Consider the following 16,796-nt stretch of genomic DNA (forward strand, 5'->3'; position numbering starts at 1 on the left):
GACCTGAGGGGCAACTTTTTCGTGCAGAGGGTGGTACATGTATGGGTCAAGCTGCCAGAAGAAATGGCGGAGGCTGGTATAATTAAAATGCTTAAAAGGCATGTGGAAGGGTTCATGAATAGGAAGGGTTTAGAGGGATATGGGCCAATTGCTGGTAAATGACGACAAGATCAGTTTATGATATCTGGTCAGTATGGGTGAGTTGGACCAAAGGGTCTGTTTCTGTGCTAGACTCGATGAGTCTATTTAACGCCATTTTGAAAACCCAATCTATGCAATAAACTTAAATACAGTGCTCCTGTTTTATGTCCAGGGCATGTACCCATTTCTTTTAAAGAGGCATAGGTCCTTCTTAAACTCAAATAATTTAAATCCTGATCAACAGTCTGTGCTTGTTGTGATCCTAGCTGATGTTACTACTGGTCAAGTCAGGTCTCAGAATGAAATTTTGCAATTTTCAAAACCAACAATGCAACTGAAGGACTAGAAAATTGTGCTGTCTACAGTGACAATTTGATAATCTGGGAAGCATATCATCATGGCAGCACAGTGGCTCAGTGGTTAGCACTGCAGCCTCACAGCGCCAGGGACCCGGGTTCGATTCCAGCCTCAGGTAACTGTCTGTGTGGAGTTTGCACATTCTCCCCATGTCTGTGTGGGTTTCCTCTGGGTGCTCCGGCTTCCTCCCACAGTCCAAAGATGTGCAGGTTAGGTGGATTGGCCATGCTAAATTGCCCATAGTATTCAGGGGTGTGTGGGTTATCGGGGGATGGGTCTGGGTGGGATGTTCCAAGTTGCGGTGTGGACTTGTTGGGCCGAAGGACCTGTTTCCACACTGTAGGAAATCTAATCTAATCTTATACCACTTGAGTAAACCATTTTATGGGTTACAAAGAGCCAATTTGGTATAAATCTGGATAGAAGCTAGGAGAAAGCAAAAGTGACTTATTTGATTCACACTGTGGGTCATAGTCAAGTAACACCTAGAGAACTGAAATTGAGGAACACTTTGGATTTTCCCTTACCTAAGATGAAATATGAAGTTCTGTAATATATCAGTATAAAGGGATTTTATTCTTATTTTTAACTTCCCTGCTGTAGTGGCATCTTTGACAAATTAATTGAAAAAAGGTACAAATTCTGAACGAACAACAGAAAATCTGAGGACATCTGACAACTTGAAACCTGTTCTGTCAACAGCACCAAATTATAAGAAGCCATTCAAACAGGCTGTTGATACAAGTGAACCTCAATGTGAATGACTTTTTACTGCAACATGATGAAATGGGAATTGAATGGCTTGTCAGTTGTTTTTTCAAAGAAGCTGATTCCATGTCAAAAGAAACATTCAACAGTGGAAAAAGACATTGAGTCTATGTTGGCTCCATATCAATTTTCAAATTCAACAACTCAGAAGAAACTATTATTTATAGAGACTGTAATCTGTTTAATTTTGTACAAGAACTGAGGGTTGTTTTACTAAAGTTTAATAATCCAGCTATATCATTTAAAAATCATTCATTTATCTAAAAAGTACAATATTGTAGAAAATTGTAACAGTTGGTCAAGAGAATGTGAAAAAATTTGAATGCTGTGAATCAAATGGACTTCTGTAAACTATTTTTATGCTACATTAACAGTAATAATATATGTACATTTATTGTGTGCTTAAGGTACGTATATTATTACTATTAATGTAGCATAAAAATAGTGTTAAGAAGAGCTTTTAGGCTGGAAATGAAAATACCTCTTTAGGATACATTTTCATTCTTATTGGGGGGATGGGGTATGATGAAGCAAGTAAAGTATAATATCTTTAGAGATAATGGGAACTGCAGATGCTGGAGAATCCAAGATAACAAAATGTGAGGCTGGATGAGCACAGCAGGCCACGCAGCATCTCAGGAGCACAAAAGCTGACGTTTCGGGCCTAGACCCGAAACCTGGTCTAGGCCCGAAACGTCAACTTTTGTGCTCCTGAGATGCTGCTTGGCCTGCTGTGTTCATCCAGCCTCACATTTTGTTATCTATAATATCTTTATACTGGTTTTCTGATCTGGATGTCAAAACAGATGCAGTAGGGAACGGTTTACTTCTGTGAAGGGTTTTCTTTGAAATAAATGTCAGAGAATCCTTCTGATACAGTGTTTAAATCCAACATTTCATCAAAGAGAAAGTGACTGTGGTATTACTGGAAAGATGCCTATACGACAGGTAATGTTAACATGTAAGGCATTAGCTTTGTCTTCAGTTCAGAAGAATTTGTTTTGAGCAATCTTTTAACATTTCAGTTTAGAACATTTGTGTGTTGAGATTATAAGTAAGTTTAGCCTCTCAAAAGGATTCAGGATATTTAATGTAACAAGTTACCTCAGTAGAAGGTTTAGTCTGAGAACCTTTCAAACCAGGAAAAATTGGTTAGAAATCTACAGGTTATTAGAATCGAGTAAGTTCAGACTCTCAGATTTGACAGGAGTTTATGTCAGCCAATTTGGAAAGGACTATTGAATTGTCTTCAATAGTCAATGGCAAGTAAACTGTCAGAAGTCAGTTAAATAGAACTGTCAAGAGCTGAATTACAGGTATAATTTCTCTGGGCTTGAGTTTCTGTAATAGATATTGCCAGGAGAAAGGTGGAAACTTTGTTTAGCTTCAGAGATAATGGGAACTGCAGATGCTGGAGATTCCAAGATAATAAAATGTGAGGCTGGATGAACACAGCAGGCCAAGCAGCATCTCAGGAGCACAAACTCCTGAGATGCTGCTTGGCCTGCTGTGTTCATCCAGCCTCACATTTTATTAACTTTGTTTAGCTGTTGTGTTTTGAGATCATTCTAACTTATGCACATTTATAGATAGTTTAGAGTTTGTTGGTAAATTTCTTCTTTGATTAGTAAACTTATGTTCTCTTGTTGAAATTTGCAGCCTTGAGTGAATATGTCTCTGTGACTAACCACCACTTTAACAAAATAAATAAAAATAAACATAAGATCTATCAAAGATAATGGGAACTGCAGATGCTGGAGAATCCAAGATAACAAAGTGTGGGGCTGGATGAACACAACAGGCCAAGCAGCATCTTAGGAGCACAAAAGCTGAGGTTTTGGGCCTAGACTCTTCATCAGAAAAGCGGGCTGGGGAGAGGACTCTGAAATAAATAGGGAGAGAGGGGAAGGCCGACTGAAGATAGATAGAGGAGAAGATAGGTGCAGAGGAGAGTATGGGTGGGGAGGTAGGGAGGGGATAGGTCAGTCTGGGGAGAATGGACAGGTCAAGGGTCGGGATGAGGTTAGTAGGTAGGAAATGGAGTTGTGGCTTGAGGTGGGAGGAGGTGATAGGTGACAGGAAGAACAGGTTAGGCAGACGGGGACAAGCTGGGCTGTTTTTGGGATGCAGTGGGGGATGGGGAGATTTTGAAGCTGGTGAAATCCACATTGGTACCATTTGGCTGCAGGGTTCCCAAGCGGAATATGAGTTGCTGTTCCTGCAACCTTTGGGTGGCATCATTATGACACTGCAGGAGGCCCAGGATCGACATGTTGTCTAAGGAATGGGAGGGGGAATTAAAATGGTTCGCGACTGGGAGGTGCGGTTGTTTATTGCGAACCAAGCTGCGGTGTTCTGCAAAGCGGTCCCCAAGCCTCCGCTTGGTTTCCCCAGCATAGAGGAAGCCACACCGTGTACAGCGGATGCAGTATACTACATTGGCAGATGTGCAGTGAACATCTGGGTGATGTGGAAAGTCATCTTGGGGCCTGGGATGGGGTGAGGGAGGTGGTGTGGGGGCAGGTGTAGCACTTCCTGCAGTTGCAGGGAAAAGTGCCAGGTGTGGTGGGGTTGAAGGGGAGTGTGGAGCTGATAAGGTAGTCACGGAGACAGTGGTCTCTCCGGAAGGCAGACAAGGGTGGGGTGGGAAAAATATCTTGTGTGGTGGGGTTGGATTGTAGATGGTGGAAGTGTCGGAGGATGATGCATTGTTTGCGAAGGTTGGTGGGGTGTTATGTGAGGACTCGGGGGATTCCCTTTGGGGGGTTATTGCGAGGGCAGGGTGTGAGGGATGAGGTGTGGGAAATGCGGGAGACATGGCCGAAGGCGTTCTCGACCACTGCGGGGGGATGTTGCAGTCCTTGAAGAACGAGGACATCTGGGATGTGCGGGAGTGAAATGCCTCATCCTGGGAGCAGATGCAGCGGAGGCGAAGGAATTGGGAATAGGGGATGGAAGTTTTGCAGGAAGGTGGGTGAGAGGAGGTGTATTCCAGGTAACTGTGGGAGTCGGTGGGCTTAAAATGGATACCGGTTTGTAGGTGGTTGCCTGAGATGGAGACAGAAAGGTCCAGGAAGGTAAGGGATGTGTTGGAGATGGTCCAATTGAACTTGAGGTTGGGGTGGAAGGTGTTGGTGAAATGGGTGAACTGTTCAAGCTCCTCTTGGGAGCATGAGGTGGTGCCAATACGGTCATCAATGTAACGGAGGAAGAGGTGGGGTTTTGGGCCAGTGTAGGTGCGAAAGAGGGACTGTTTCACATAACCTACAAAGAGGCAGGCATAGCTCTATCAAGAGCTATCAAGCTAGCTTTCAGTGTGTAATCTGACTTATCACATTGGGTTTTCTCTGGCATCTAGACGCAACCCAAAATTAATGTCCTTTTTTATGGGCAGGTGAAAGATGATCAGATGATTCCCTTTTTGTCTTGGTTGACCAGAGATGGATGTTCCTTAAAGATAAAATAATTTAACTCCTTGATTGCTATGTTTCTTAAGAAAAGACTAAAGACAGGCCTTCATGTATGTTTTAAAAATAGAAGAAATGTTTATTTCTTAATACCCAAATGTAATTGCAACATTACCTACTCACACATGCACACAGCCTTGCTTATACACAATAAAAGATGAGCACAAAAGAGGGAGTGCACACTAAGTCTTTGAAAGGATCTAGCATTCACTGTTATACTTGGGTATTTCTAGATGGAGATTTCAAACATTGCAAGCCTGATCATTTCATCTTGTCTTCACTGGAGAGGTGGAGGTTAGACATTTATGGCAATGCAGAGTTTGTAGTGGCTTACGACCAGCAGCATCACCTCCAGTCAAGGTGTATTCGAGGCGCTGTCCAGAAGGTCAAGCGTAATTTATCAAATCAGTTAAAAAGTTAGGCCCTGTTCTTTGCCTAATCGTGTGGTCCTTCCTTTGCTATATTGTGCGTATTCCTTCTTATTCTCTTCTTCTTCCAGACCAACGAGCAAGGTTGCTCCCAAAATATGTGTTACTGAGTGTATCTTAGCCCTGATTACTGGATTGAGACCACATCTTTTCATTATCCACACAAATGGTCCCTGGCAGCTTGAGCATTGAGACACAATAGGATTTGGATTTCAACCATTTGCCTCTCTTTTTGAATGGATTTGTTCCTTCTCACCACCATTCTGTGAAATTCCCTTCTGCCAGCCAAGAAATACACAGTGTCAGTTTGCCTTATTCTACAGGTATTTAGACAACAGCAGCTATTAAATCACAGAAAAAAATGTTACATTTTAATGTCTTCTTAATCCAATGTCCGAAAAGGTCATTTGTATTTTATCGTGTCCAAAAAACAGGTTAATTTCTAGCCTTGTGAAGTTTTATGTAAATTGGCAGCTGAGAAGGAAGGTCATGTGACATTTCAACTGCATAAAATCTCAAATAAGATGCCCATTCTCCATTCTTTGATTTTGAAAGTAAAATTTCCATTTTCCATCAGTATTTAGTTATAAGTTGTGACACCGGATTTGGGTCTTGTCACAATCTCATCAGCAAGGTGCATGGGGAACATAGACTTGCTACTGTTTGTAGCTGATGCTACATCGAGATCTGCTATAATGTCATGTTTGACAATCTTCCAGAATCATCAAACATCTGCTGTCGTGCACCTACAACTGCCCTGATGACTGACATTTATAGGTCAAAGAGTCTTTTCTGGTGCTGCAGACCTCTATGATTACCACATCCAACTACACCTAAGCTGATCCCACTTTCTGCTGGCCTCTTCTCAGCATCGATCTTCCCTTTGTGTATCTTAACTTCCGAATACACCAGCACATTCCTTCTTGTGCATCAGATTTGCACTAAGATTTTCATCAATGGAGTTTTGAAGTACACTGAGTAATAAATTAAGAGATTCACTTCTACAGAAAATCAGCACACAAACTCCAGATCCACTGCTGCTAAACTTGCACAATATCAATCAATTATATATTAATGGCATTTAATTGCAGGTTGATAGTGGATATTAACTGAGGATTCACTTGTGCCCTGAAAAATGCACAAACACTAGAACAGTTTTAGTATTCTTATTTCAGGAAGGATATGAATAAGTTGGAGGCAGTCAAGAGAAGGTTACCTAGATTAATAACAGAGGTAAGTGAGTTAGTTATGAGGAAAGAGATAACAAGGTGTAGAGCTGGATGAACGTGGCAGAACAAGCAGCATCATAGGAGCAGGAAAGCTGACGTTTCGGGCCTCGGCCCTTCTTCAGAAAATGAAGAAGGGTATAGGCCCGAAACGTCAGCTTTCCTGCTCCTCTGGTGCTGCGTGGCCTGCTGTGTTCATCCAACTCTACACGTTATTATCTCAGATTCTCCAGCATCTGCAATTCCTACTATCTCCAAAATAAAGTTATGAGGAAAGCTGGGGCAAAGCGGGCTTGTTTCAACTGGACTTTCGAAGCATGGGTGGTAGCTTGACTGAAGCGCATATGATCCAGAATGATCTTCATAATGTCAATGTGGAAAGGATGTTTCCTCTTTTGGGTGAGTCTGGAACTAGGAGCACTATTAAAAACAGAGGTCTCCTTTTTAGGACAGAGATGAGAAGTCTTTCTCTCGTGGGTTGTGCAACCTTGTCTTTTCCTCAGAAGGTAGTGGAGTCAGGATAAGTAAATATTTTAAAGCAGAGGCAGTGAATTTTGTTAGGCAATGAAATCAATTATCACCAAGGGAAGGTGGGAAAGTGCAAGCTGAAATATGAACAGATCAGCCATTATCTTATTGAATGGTAGACCAGGCTTGACAGGCCAAATGGCTTACTTCAGCTCCCAGTTTGCGAGTTCATAACAGAGGTAATTGGTGCTAGAGGCAATTGCTTGTTATCTATAATTGTCTACATAATGCTTATAAGAGTGTGAAAGGACTGGTTCCAGTTATATCTTTAGCCATCTAGCTTTCTGAAAGGTAACAGTTTGCAAAAAATTATACATTGTAATTCATTTTCAATCTTTTTGTTTAAGTTTAGTCTCCTGAGAATTCTCATGGTCCAGACTAACAAGTTAAAGAAGTAGTTGGAGAATTTCTAAACTCAGTCACATCGGTTTTGGATCCAAGTCTATAAACATATTCATCACTTATGTATACAAATCACATTCTCAGAGATGAAAACCATATTGCTTAATAATATTCTACCGAATCACTTTGAAACTGAAAAACATTTACTCAGGCTAAATGTATTTTGTCAGAGAATTTCCATCATTGGCTTGTGTAATATCCCATTAATTGCTCACAAGAATATCTAGCATCTACACTCATACTATACAGCAGTCCACTTATCTGTCAATATTGTTTTTCTTTCCTTACATACTGTATAATACTTGTGTTACTTATAATTTGCTAATGTTTATTCTCCTTTTGTCCAGGTAATTTTTCTGTTTTATGTTTAATGGAACATTTTGGGAATTCTTAGTGGTCTGCTTCATTGAAGTGGGTATTTGAGGTTCCATTATTGTATGAACATTGCATGAACTCAGCAGTCAATTTAATTGCCTTCAATTTAAGCATTATCTTTCTTGAGAGATACTTCTTTATGGGTATAAGTTGTTAACATTGTATTATATCATTGTGTAACAATATAACTTTGTTAAATTCTGCATTATCTGGAATGACAAGCTGAAAAAAATTGGGATCAGCTCTGAAAAACCATTTCAGGTTCCAGAGTGAACAAAATCTTTCGAAATTAGCATTTTGCTTTGATTTATCTCAGTTAGCTCTGTTTGGCCGCCCTCTAATCAACTGTCAGGTGTTTTTGATGTTCTGCTGCTGATGTCCTTGATCCATTGGATTAGCTCACTCACTGCTGGTTTGTCAAGTGTCTGAGTGGCACAAGATGCAGTGGATCAATCCGGAAAGAGGCAACGTGGGATTCTTGCAGCCCATCAGCTGGCATGTAAGACCTTTATCTAACACTCCACCTACATATTATATAATATTCAAATGAAGTAATGCTCTTAACATTATTGTGATAATTATCATTAGTAATACAATTTCATGCATTTGTATTTATATCTACAAAAATGTTAGCATAATGATCTCAAATAGCAAAATATTTACGTGTATGTTTAGATTTGCAATACAAGTATAGCTCAAAGTACCTACTGGGATTTCCTTAAGTTCTTGGTCCTCTGATTTGTGTCTTCCTTTCTGTCTGTTTTCCACTTTATCACTTTCAGCACGTCCTAGACAATAAAAAAAACAATGTTGAGACACTTATTTTCATTAGCCTCAAATACTGCACTACAAATATTTATTGGCATCCCAGGAGACATTTGCTGACAGACTCAATCTGCTGATTCAGTGAATAAGCCACTGACCCTTTTAGATTGTTGGACCATAGGACATTTATTCATTTCTTGACTCAAATAAATGGAAGTATGACATGATGGCTTTTAACATCTTAAACTATGCATTAATTAGATGGTATAAAGATAGCAGTTTGTTGGATAATTAAAGAACTGTATGCCCCACTGACAGAATAAGTAAGCATTTTAAAATGTTTATATGATTGCTGTTTACGACCAGTTTCTGACATTTCCCATAACAGCAAAAAATCATTCAATTGATGAATGCACTTCCCACACACGCACATAAAACAAGATGTTTCCAGCTTTGATCCTGGCCTGTGTTCACTAATCTCAGTCAAGTTGGGCAGTTGTATGAATGGTACAATTGACACTGCTGCAATATTTTGTGAGTAAAGAGCAAATAACCTCAGCTGCTTGGGAGTGTCATCCAGTGATACATTCGGGAAAATGTATAAGTATTACTACTGGATGGAAACAAAGTTGGTCTTTGTGATGTAACTGTCTGCCCCTTGAATGTTTAGGTATAACATTGGTTTTTTTAGACCAACAAAATATTTTGGGTCAACATATTCATATTTGGGATGCACCAGTTGCAACTAAAAATGATTGGCAACCCTGCTGAGATTTTTGAGACATGTTGATACTAAATGTAACTACCAGTGATTAGGATATAACACTCAAATTTGAATCGTCTGGCATCACAATACAAAGCATAAACAATCTTCTATCTACACACTAAGCAACATTAAATGTCTCGGTGGTAGAGGGAGGTCACATGTAACCAATCATGTCATATTGGGTGGAATCCCACTGAGGTTAGTGAGTCACATACATAATGGTTGCAGCCTTGAATACATAACAGGTACATATAAATATGACTTAAACTGAATTTCAGCATCTCTACGGATACTAACACAGCTCCCCTCCATGAATTAGACCTATAACTTCTTTCAAACCTTTATCTCAATGTTATCAGGACTTCAGTTAACAAATATCTCATAAGGCTGTTTAATTTTTCATAATCAGAGTTGACATTAATGCAAATTCTCTTTTCAATAAACCTTCCTGTTTTTTGAGCTAATGAGCATTTTTATCAAGTAAATCAACAGTCCTCCCCATAGCTATCATTCTGGAATGAGTATTAATTTGGACCTGGGCTGTAAACGATACCTAGTACATCCCTTGCCCATTATTTTTCCACTAACTGTTTCATTACTACATGTTTTCCACTCATGCTTTTAATGAAAACTACTCCCTTTTGCCATTCCCTAGTAAGGCACAATACAGGTGTCGATCTCACACTCTCTCATCTCAGCTCACCTCAGTAGTGATGAATCATGCTTCTATGACATTCCACTTACACTGTCTCCTGCTCAACAATGGCTTAAATACTCACTAGGATATCCCTGGATTTTCAGTATCATATTTAGAATGCAGTTGTGCACAAATCAAGGACTGCCAATCTGGAGCTGCCCCCGCAGATTGTCCTGGAGATGAGAATCAGAGAAAGTAGCTCCATGCTTTGCTTGGAGGGCCTTGGAGATCCTGACTGGCAGGGTGGTGTAGAGGCTCTGTTCCCAAAAAAATGCATTTAAACCAAACCTTAAACAACATTTTTCTTTGGTGAAAAAAAGAATTGTGGAGCCGTAAGAAGGCAATCTTAACAGGCTCAGGAGAGCTGAGTGTCATGCTGGAATTTGAATCATGGTCCAAAATCCAAATTGAGATTTCTCAGTGTAATTTTCAACATTATGCAAGGGTTCATCCAATATCTGTCTCATCACATTATACCTCTTAAACAAAGTAAGGTCAGTTGGTCATCAAAATTCAGTATAATACATGTTTAATAAATTCAATGTTACCTAAACCCAGGCCAAACAAAGTTCTAGCCATTTTCTACCCTTCAGATTGAGTTATTTGAATCAATCTGTATGGTCATTTTATGACATACATTAGGGGCAGGTACTTGTATTCTGACCTTGTGGGCTAGAGGTGAAGACACTACCACTATGTCACAACAATCCTAACCCTCAGATCTACAATGATGTAAATTGATAAGTAATGCACAATCCTATTCATATATGATGTTTATAAAAGGTTGTAACATGGAGGAAACCAGTAAAGCAGCAGGAAAGTACTTAATAATGACAAGAAGGAATTATTTATTAGGAAATGAAGAATTATAGGTTTGTTACTGATGCATCTTCAATGAATATTTGAGGCCACAAATATCCATAAACAACTATTTTTGCTAGAATCTATCTAGTGCAAAATATGAAAATAAGGCAATGAAACTCTGAAGGTCATTAGGAGAAAGCCAATTGTGTAATGATTTTTTTTAATTAAGTGTGACAATTAAAAATGCTAAATTTGCTCAGATTAAGCAACAGGAGACAGTGACATATAAAATTGTACATTTCATATTCCTGGTTGCCGAGAGTCGATTCCCCTCAAGGGACAAGTATTTAAGAATATGATTAAATTACTGTTAAGTTCATTTCATGCATAGTTATAATTAATCTGTTCTGACCAGTCACAAGCAACATACTTAGCTTAACTGCAAAGTAGCCAAATCTCAAGTGGGCAGCTGCTATCTGTGTATATAGAGGGAACATTGCTGACAACAAAGATTAGACCCAAACTACAATCATTTATCTTTAAAGACCATGATTTCTACATGAATATTGTGTTCAATTTCATATATTGCACAGTGTCATCACTGCATCAATTGTACTTGCTTGGAAAAACAGCAGCCAAGTGTTTGTAGTAAGTACTGTATTGTATTGTCATTGATAACATTTCCTACATTCTGAATAAACCAATATATTAATTAAAATTTCAAAAATAACATTTTAAATTACTTATTTTTTTTAGAATTATATATATAATCTGAACCTTTATTAAATATTACATCTTAAAGTTACATCGTAAAACAATCACACATGGCTGAAACAGTCCAAGGGATCAATTTTACCAACAATCAGCTAAGTATCAATTTTGGGATATTTCATGGAGGGTTTCCCTCTGTGAGCCCTATCAGGTTTTCTCACCCTTCTCATGCTATTCTCTGCAGCTCACCTCAGTAGTGATGAATCATGCTTCTATGACATCCCACTTACACTGTCTCCTGCTCAACAATGGCTTAAATACTCACTGGGATATCCCCGGATTTTCAGTATCATATTTAGATTGCAGTTGTGCACAGATCAAGTACTGCCAATTTGGAGCTGCCCCTGCAGATTGTCCTGGAGATGAGAAACAGAGAAAGAAGTTCCATGCTTTGTCTGTAGGGTCTTGGAGATCCCGATTGACAGGGTGGTGTAAAGGCTCTCCTCTTTCCTCAGGGCTGTCAGAGAAGTCCATGGCACGAGATCCAGTCACCCTGGTTTGACACTGCCACGTGAATTAGTACCATTACCAGCACTTGGAGGAACAGCCAGGAAGGCTGCGAGAAGGTCCTGTGCTGCATGAGGGTACAAGCCGCCATCTTCTCTCTACCATCTGATACTCTAACTTTGCTACTGCATCCACCTCTCAACAAGGTGCATGGCTTTACATCCTCACCGTTGCATATAGCATCTTCCCTTATTCACTCTGACTTTACGATCCAAATGTGAAATGAGTTGCTGCTGCAACTTGTGCTGGCTATGGGACCTTGGAAGGTGATTGTTACTTTGAAATCTAAAGGAATCTTCATCGGCCACAAAACACTGTTTGTGCCTCACAGCCATTAGTGGTATTGATTCATAATATTGCATGATATGGTTGAGTGCATGGGGCCAGGACCTTTGGTAGGCCAATGCAAAAGGTACACATACACTATTTTGTGATCGTAAATGTCTTTCACCTGTACTTTGTGGGTATATGTTCAAATGCTATTATGCTTTGAAGGGTCTCACATCACATGCAAGTGGAGATCTCTCCCTCACTGAAACAATAGTTACATACACTCCAGATTTGTTTGGCAATTTTCATTTCCACTGCTCACTTGTGATTTGGATGAGGATGGATGGAACAAAGTGAAGCATAAACTCAGCCTCTCAATGTAAGTGACCTTCAATGATCTTCATGTTCCCTTCTTGGTTGCTTTCCCTGTCAATTCCATTAGCTTTATTCTTTCACCATTTCCCAAGTCAGTATATTTAACTGTTCATATCATCACTCCACCCCAATCCCCCAGGCAGAGTGCATTTTCATTTCTGACATGGTAATGCACTAGCCCCATAACTTGCTGATAACAGTTGATAACAATGGCCCGATAAGATTCCATTAACTGTCAGTGGACGGACTCCCTCAAGACTGACTGCAGCCTAACCCCACTCCGCCCGACCCCCCACCTCGCACCACCCACCCCGCCCCCATCATCTTCAAGAAACAGCCCCAAAGGATTAATGAATGTATTCATTTCTGCAGGTCCCCGACTGACCAACCTCAATTCCCTGGACTAGTTGCACTAGACCTGTAGGACTGGCCATTGCTTACCCCCCTAGTCTTTACAATTATGGACCCCTGTACCTGACTACCCCAGATGGGCAAGTGACCACGTGCAAGTCCCTGGACTGAAAACAGATGATGCTGTCGACTTACAGTGCCAGTACCCCTTTACTGAAGGCCGTCTTCTTTTTCCTGACTAAAGACTACTCAAACTCACAGACATGGCTATTTGGTTGAAGCAAATGCACTATATTTGCTGTGTAAATGGCTGGCACATGTTGCAGGTGTGACATTGACATAGCATGGTAAAATACTGTGAAATTGAGTCTGATGGCTGACAGCCACAAGAAGCTGCCTGCATTTGTGTCAGTGCTAAAAAGCAAGGCAAGACAGAGGTACTGTTAACCTTCAAGCTCTGGTTGAGGGGGTAAAGTACAAAAGGGGAAGGCAAGGTAGATTTGCTCTGAGAATCCAAAATAGGCACAAAATTAGTGACCACTAAGACAGCCCTGAGGCACACTCTCGTGCGATGTGAGCAGTCACAGCCCACAGAGCATACCCTTAGATTTTAGAGACTGGCATCTAATATGGAGGCCTGGAAGAGCAAGTGGTGTCACCAGGTACCTGTCTGACCTTCATGTTGAGAATTACCACTATCCAGTTTCCCTCTGGCATATAGGTGAATAGGAAAATGCGTAACAATGAGTAAAGAGTAACTTTTATTGGCACGGTCCTCAGCATTCAGGTTCTCAAAACTTGGATGCTCATTTCTTTGTTTATTTGCCGTGCTTCTAATTTCATAAGGAAAACAGTAAGATTAGACATAATAGATTTCTTATCATTATTGAAGAGAAGTACAATCTTCATCTGCAAAGCTCTTTTTTTCCAGACATCCCAATGACCTGTTGTTGAAATATATTTACCCTCAGCTATATAGTAGTTCAAGAAGACAGCTCACTACCACCTTCTCAAGGACAGTTAGTGATGGGCAATAAATGCTGGCCTAGTCAGCAATGCCGGCATCCCATGAAGAAATGGAAAACAATGAAAGAAAAGATCTCTTTAATGCAATGCCATCAATATCCTTTCTATTTTGTCATTTTCAATATTTTTGACTATTGGACCAAGAAAAATGTGAGGATCTTACATTTAAATATGTTACATACATATACTAAAATAGTAAAATAAAGATTTAAGTTCATGAAACATACAAGATTTTGGTGCTTGTCAATTAGATCTATAGGAACAGAGTGGAGAAATAGTACTTCATACAACATTTCCTTCAGACAGCGAGACTCACCAGGACTTTCAACGAAAAACTCACACATATGTTGAAATGGGTTCACTTAGATAATGAACAGAAAGGGTTCAGCACTCAAGAGCCCACAACCGGAACAGGTTCTTTTGACAGCTTGGCTGGCAAGTTCCTCGGCACTGCGTGCAGGGTCAGAGCACAAATGTTTGGCTCCCTGCCTAGTTGGGACAGATTTCATTTTGAACAAACTAAATCAACACAAAAAAAACTCAGCCTGCTAACAAGCAGAATGTTTTGTGCTTTATTAATTTCTATCTTTGACAATTGTTTGGAAGAGATATAAATTCACACTCCATATTACTTTTTTTTCAATTTTTTTTGTAATATAAAATGGGTATCCTAGTTTCCTACATGAAGTGTCACCAGACGCAAAACGTTAACTCTTTTTTCCTTCACAGTTGCTGCCAGACCTGCTGAGCTTTTCCAGCAACTTTGTTTTGTTCATGGTTTACAGCATCCGCAGTTCTTTCAGTTTTTATCCTAGTTTACAGTTGGCCTTTTCTCATTAGACAGAGTTTTCAATGATTTGTCTTCAGGGATAGAAGAGAAACTCACTGGGGACAAATGCAAGAGTAGGATATTCAGTTCACAAGGAAAAGAAAGGTCAGTGCAGTTTATTTGACTCTGGATTGCACAGTTGTATAAATAAATGTTAAGCAATAAAAGTACACCCCTAATTATAGGGAATATGAGATTCACTTAGAGAAACCCAAGAAGCTGTATATTAGAAAATATCTACATCAGACCTGAAGCTTGCAGTATGTTCTCACAATAACCTCGGTTGCTGACTCTTGAAATTAGGGAATTTGTGGTACTGTCATGTACCATGTACTTTGAAGAATGAATTACAGTCCCAGCTGACGGAACCACTGGACACAGAATGATATCTGGCTTGAAAGATCGCATGATTTTTTTCTTTTAGTTAGTGAACATGGTAGTCAGCCATTGAGGCATATTCACACATGACTGCACACTTCCTTTAACAACTTTATTACAAAAAAGAGGAAAAAAAAACAAGCTATCCCAATATATGTGACAATTAGAATGATCTTAAAATACAAAACAAAGCAAAGTTTCAACCTGTTTCCTGACACTATCTTTTACAGAGACTCAAACCTAGAGAAATTATAACCGCTATTCAATTCTTCTACTTAACTGACTCCTGACAGTTTAAGAGATAACAAGGTGTAGAGCTGGATGAACACAGCATCAGAGGAGCAGGAAAGCTGACATTTCGGGCCTAGACCCGTCTTCAGAAACTACTCCTGACGGGTTATATGCCTTGGACTGTGAAGACAATTTAATGACACCTTTCCACATCCACTGATATGAACTTTTCTATAAATCTGAAAGTTAAGGTTTCTCTGTTGTAATAAACTGCTGATTTCTAACTAAACTCCCCTGGTTTGGCAGTTTCACAAACGAACCCTTCTGCTGAGGTAACTTATTAACTTATAGCACCATATGAACTGCCCGGAATTATTCTTCTAGGACAGAAACTAAACTTAATACTGAGCACAATACTGGTGCCTCTGGGCTGAATTGAAAAACTTGCTTCTGAACTGAATTCAAAAGATTGCTCATTCTACATTTTTCTTAACTGAAAACAGATCTAATGGTCTTACATGTTTACACTACTTGCTGTAAACCTAACAATATAAACATATTTCCATCAATGCAAAGGAGTTTGCAGTCATCTGCAAACTGGATTCTGTTTCAGAAGAACTCTCTGATCTTGTTTTTATAAAGGAAATGCTGCACAAAAAAAATCCATATGCCACTTTTTCGAAATCCAAACTTAGAAATATTGTATGAATATATTATTTACATATATATAAATTCTTCAAGGCAAATGAAATAAAATAATTCCACATTTTTACACATTTACATCTGAGCAAAGACTGAAACATTGTGATTTTGAGCTAAGATTAATATTGTACCACCAAGTAATCTTAATAGATTAGATCTTTGTGGTTTTTGTATTAGATGGTGAAATTTTTTTCTCAGTATTAATGAGAAATACTTATGCACAATGAGTGAAAGAGGGAGATGAAACAAAATACAAGAAATTAATATATTCATAAAAATTTAACTGGATTTTATGATTGTGGTGATTTTAATGATGAAATACTTATATAATTTTATTTATGAATACAGCAGGCCAGGCAGCATCAGGGGAGCAGGAGAGCTGATGTTTTGGGTCTGGACCCTTCTTCGGAAAAAGAAACGTCAACTTTTCTGCTCCTCTGATGCTGCCTGGCCTGTTGTGCTCATCCAGCTGTTCACCTAGTTATCTCAGACTCCACCATCAGCAGTTCCTACTATCTCTGAGCAGGTCATTATTTACATATGCCTCACCAAACTACTGCTAATTAATGACAGAATCAAACATAATCTAATAACCCTGAACTAACAGAAGCTGTAGGGAGAAAGGTAGCCAC

The 16,796-nt window shown here is 39.5% G+C and overlaps 1 protein-coding gene across 6 annotated transcripts in view; it reads right to left on the reverse strand.

Annotated features, from left to right (window-relative positions):
- The window catches only part of LOC125461181 (zinc finger protein 512B), a 100,567-nt gene that overhangs the window by 45,890 nt on the left and 37,881 nt on the right, over nt 1-16,796 (reverse strand). For all 6 annotated transcript variants that reach the window (XM_048549659.2, XM_048549663.2, XM_048549658.2 and 3 more), the window contains exon 3: nt 8,401-8,480. In XM_048549659.2, coding sequence (XP_048405616.1) covers nt 8,401-8,480 — 80 coding nt within the window. The remainder of the gene's footprint in view (nt 1-8,400; nt 8,481-16,796) is intronic.

This window comes from Stegostoma tigrinum, chromosome 19, assembly GCF_030684315.1.
Source record: "Stegostoma tigrinum isolate sSteTig4 chromosome 19, sSteTig4.hap1, whole genome shotgun sequence".
Lineage (NCBI taxonomy): Eukaryota > Metazoa > Chordata > Chondrichthyes > Orectolobiformes > Stegostomatidae > Stegostoma > Stegostoma tigrinum.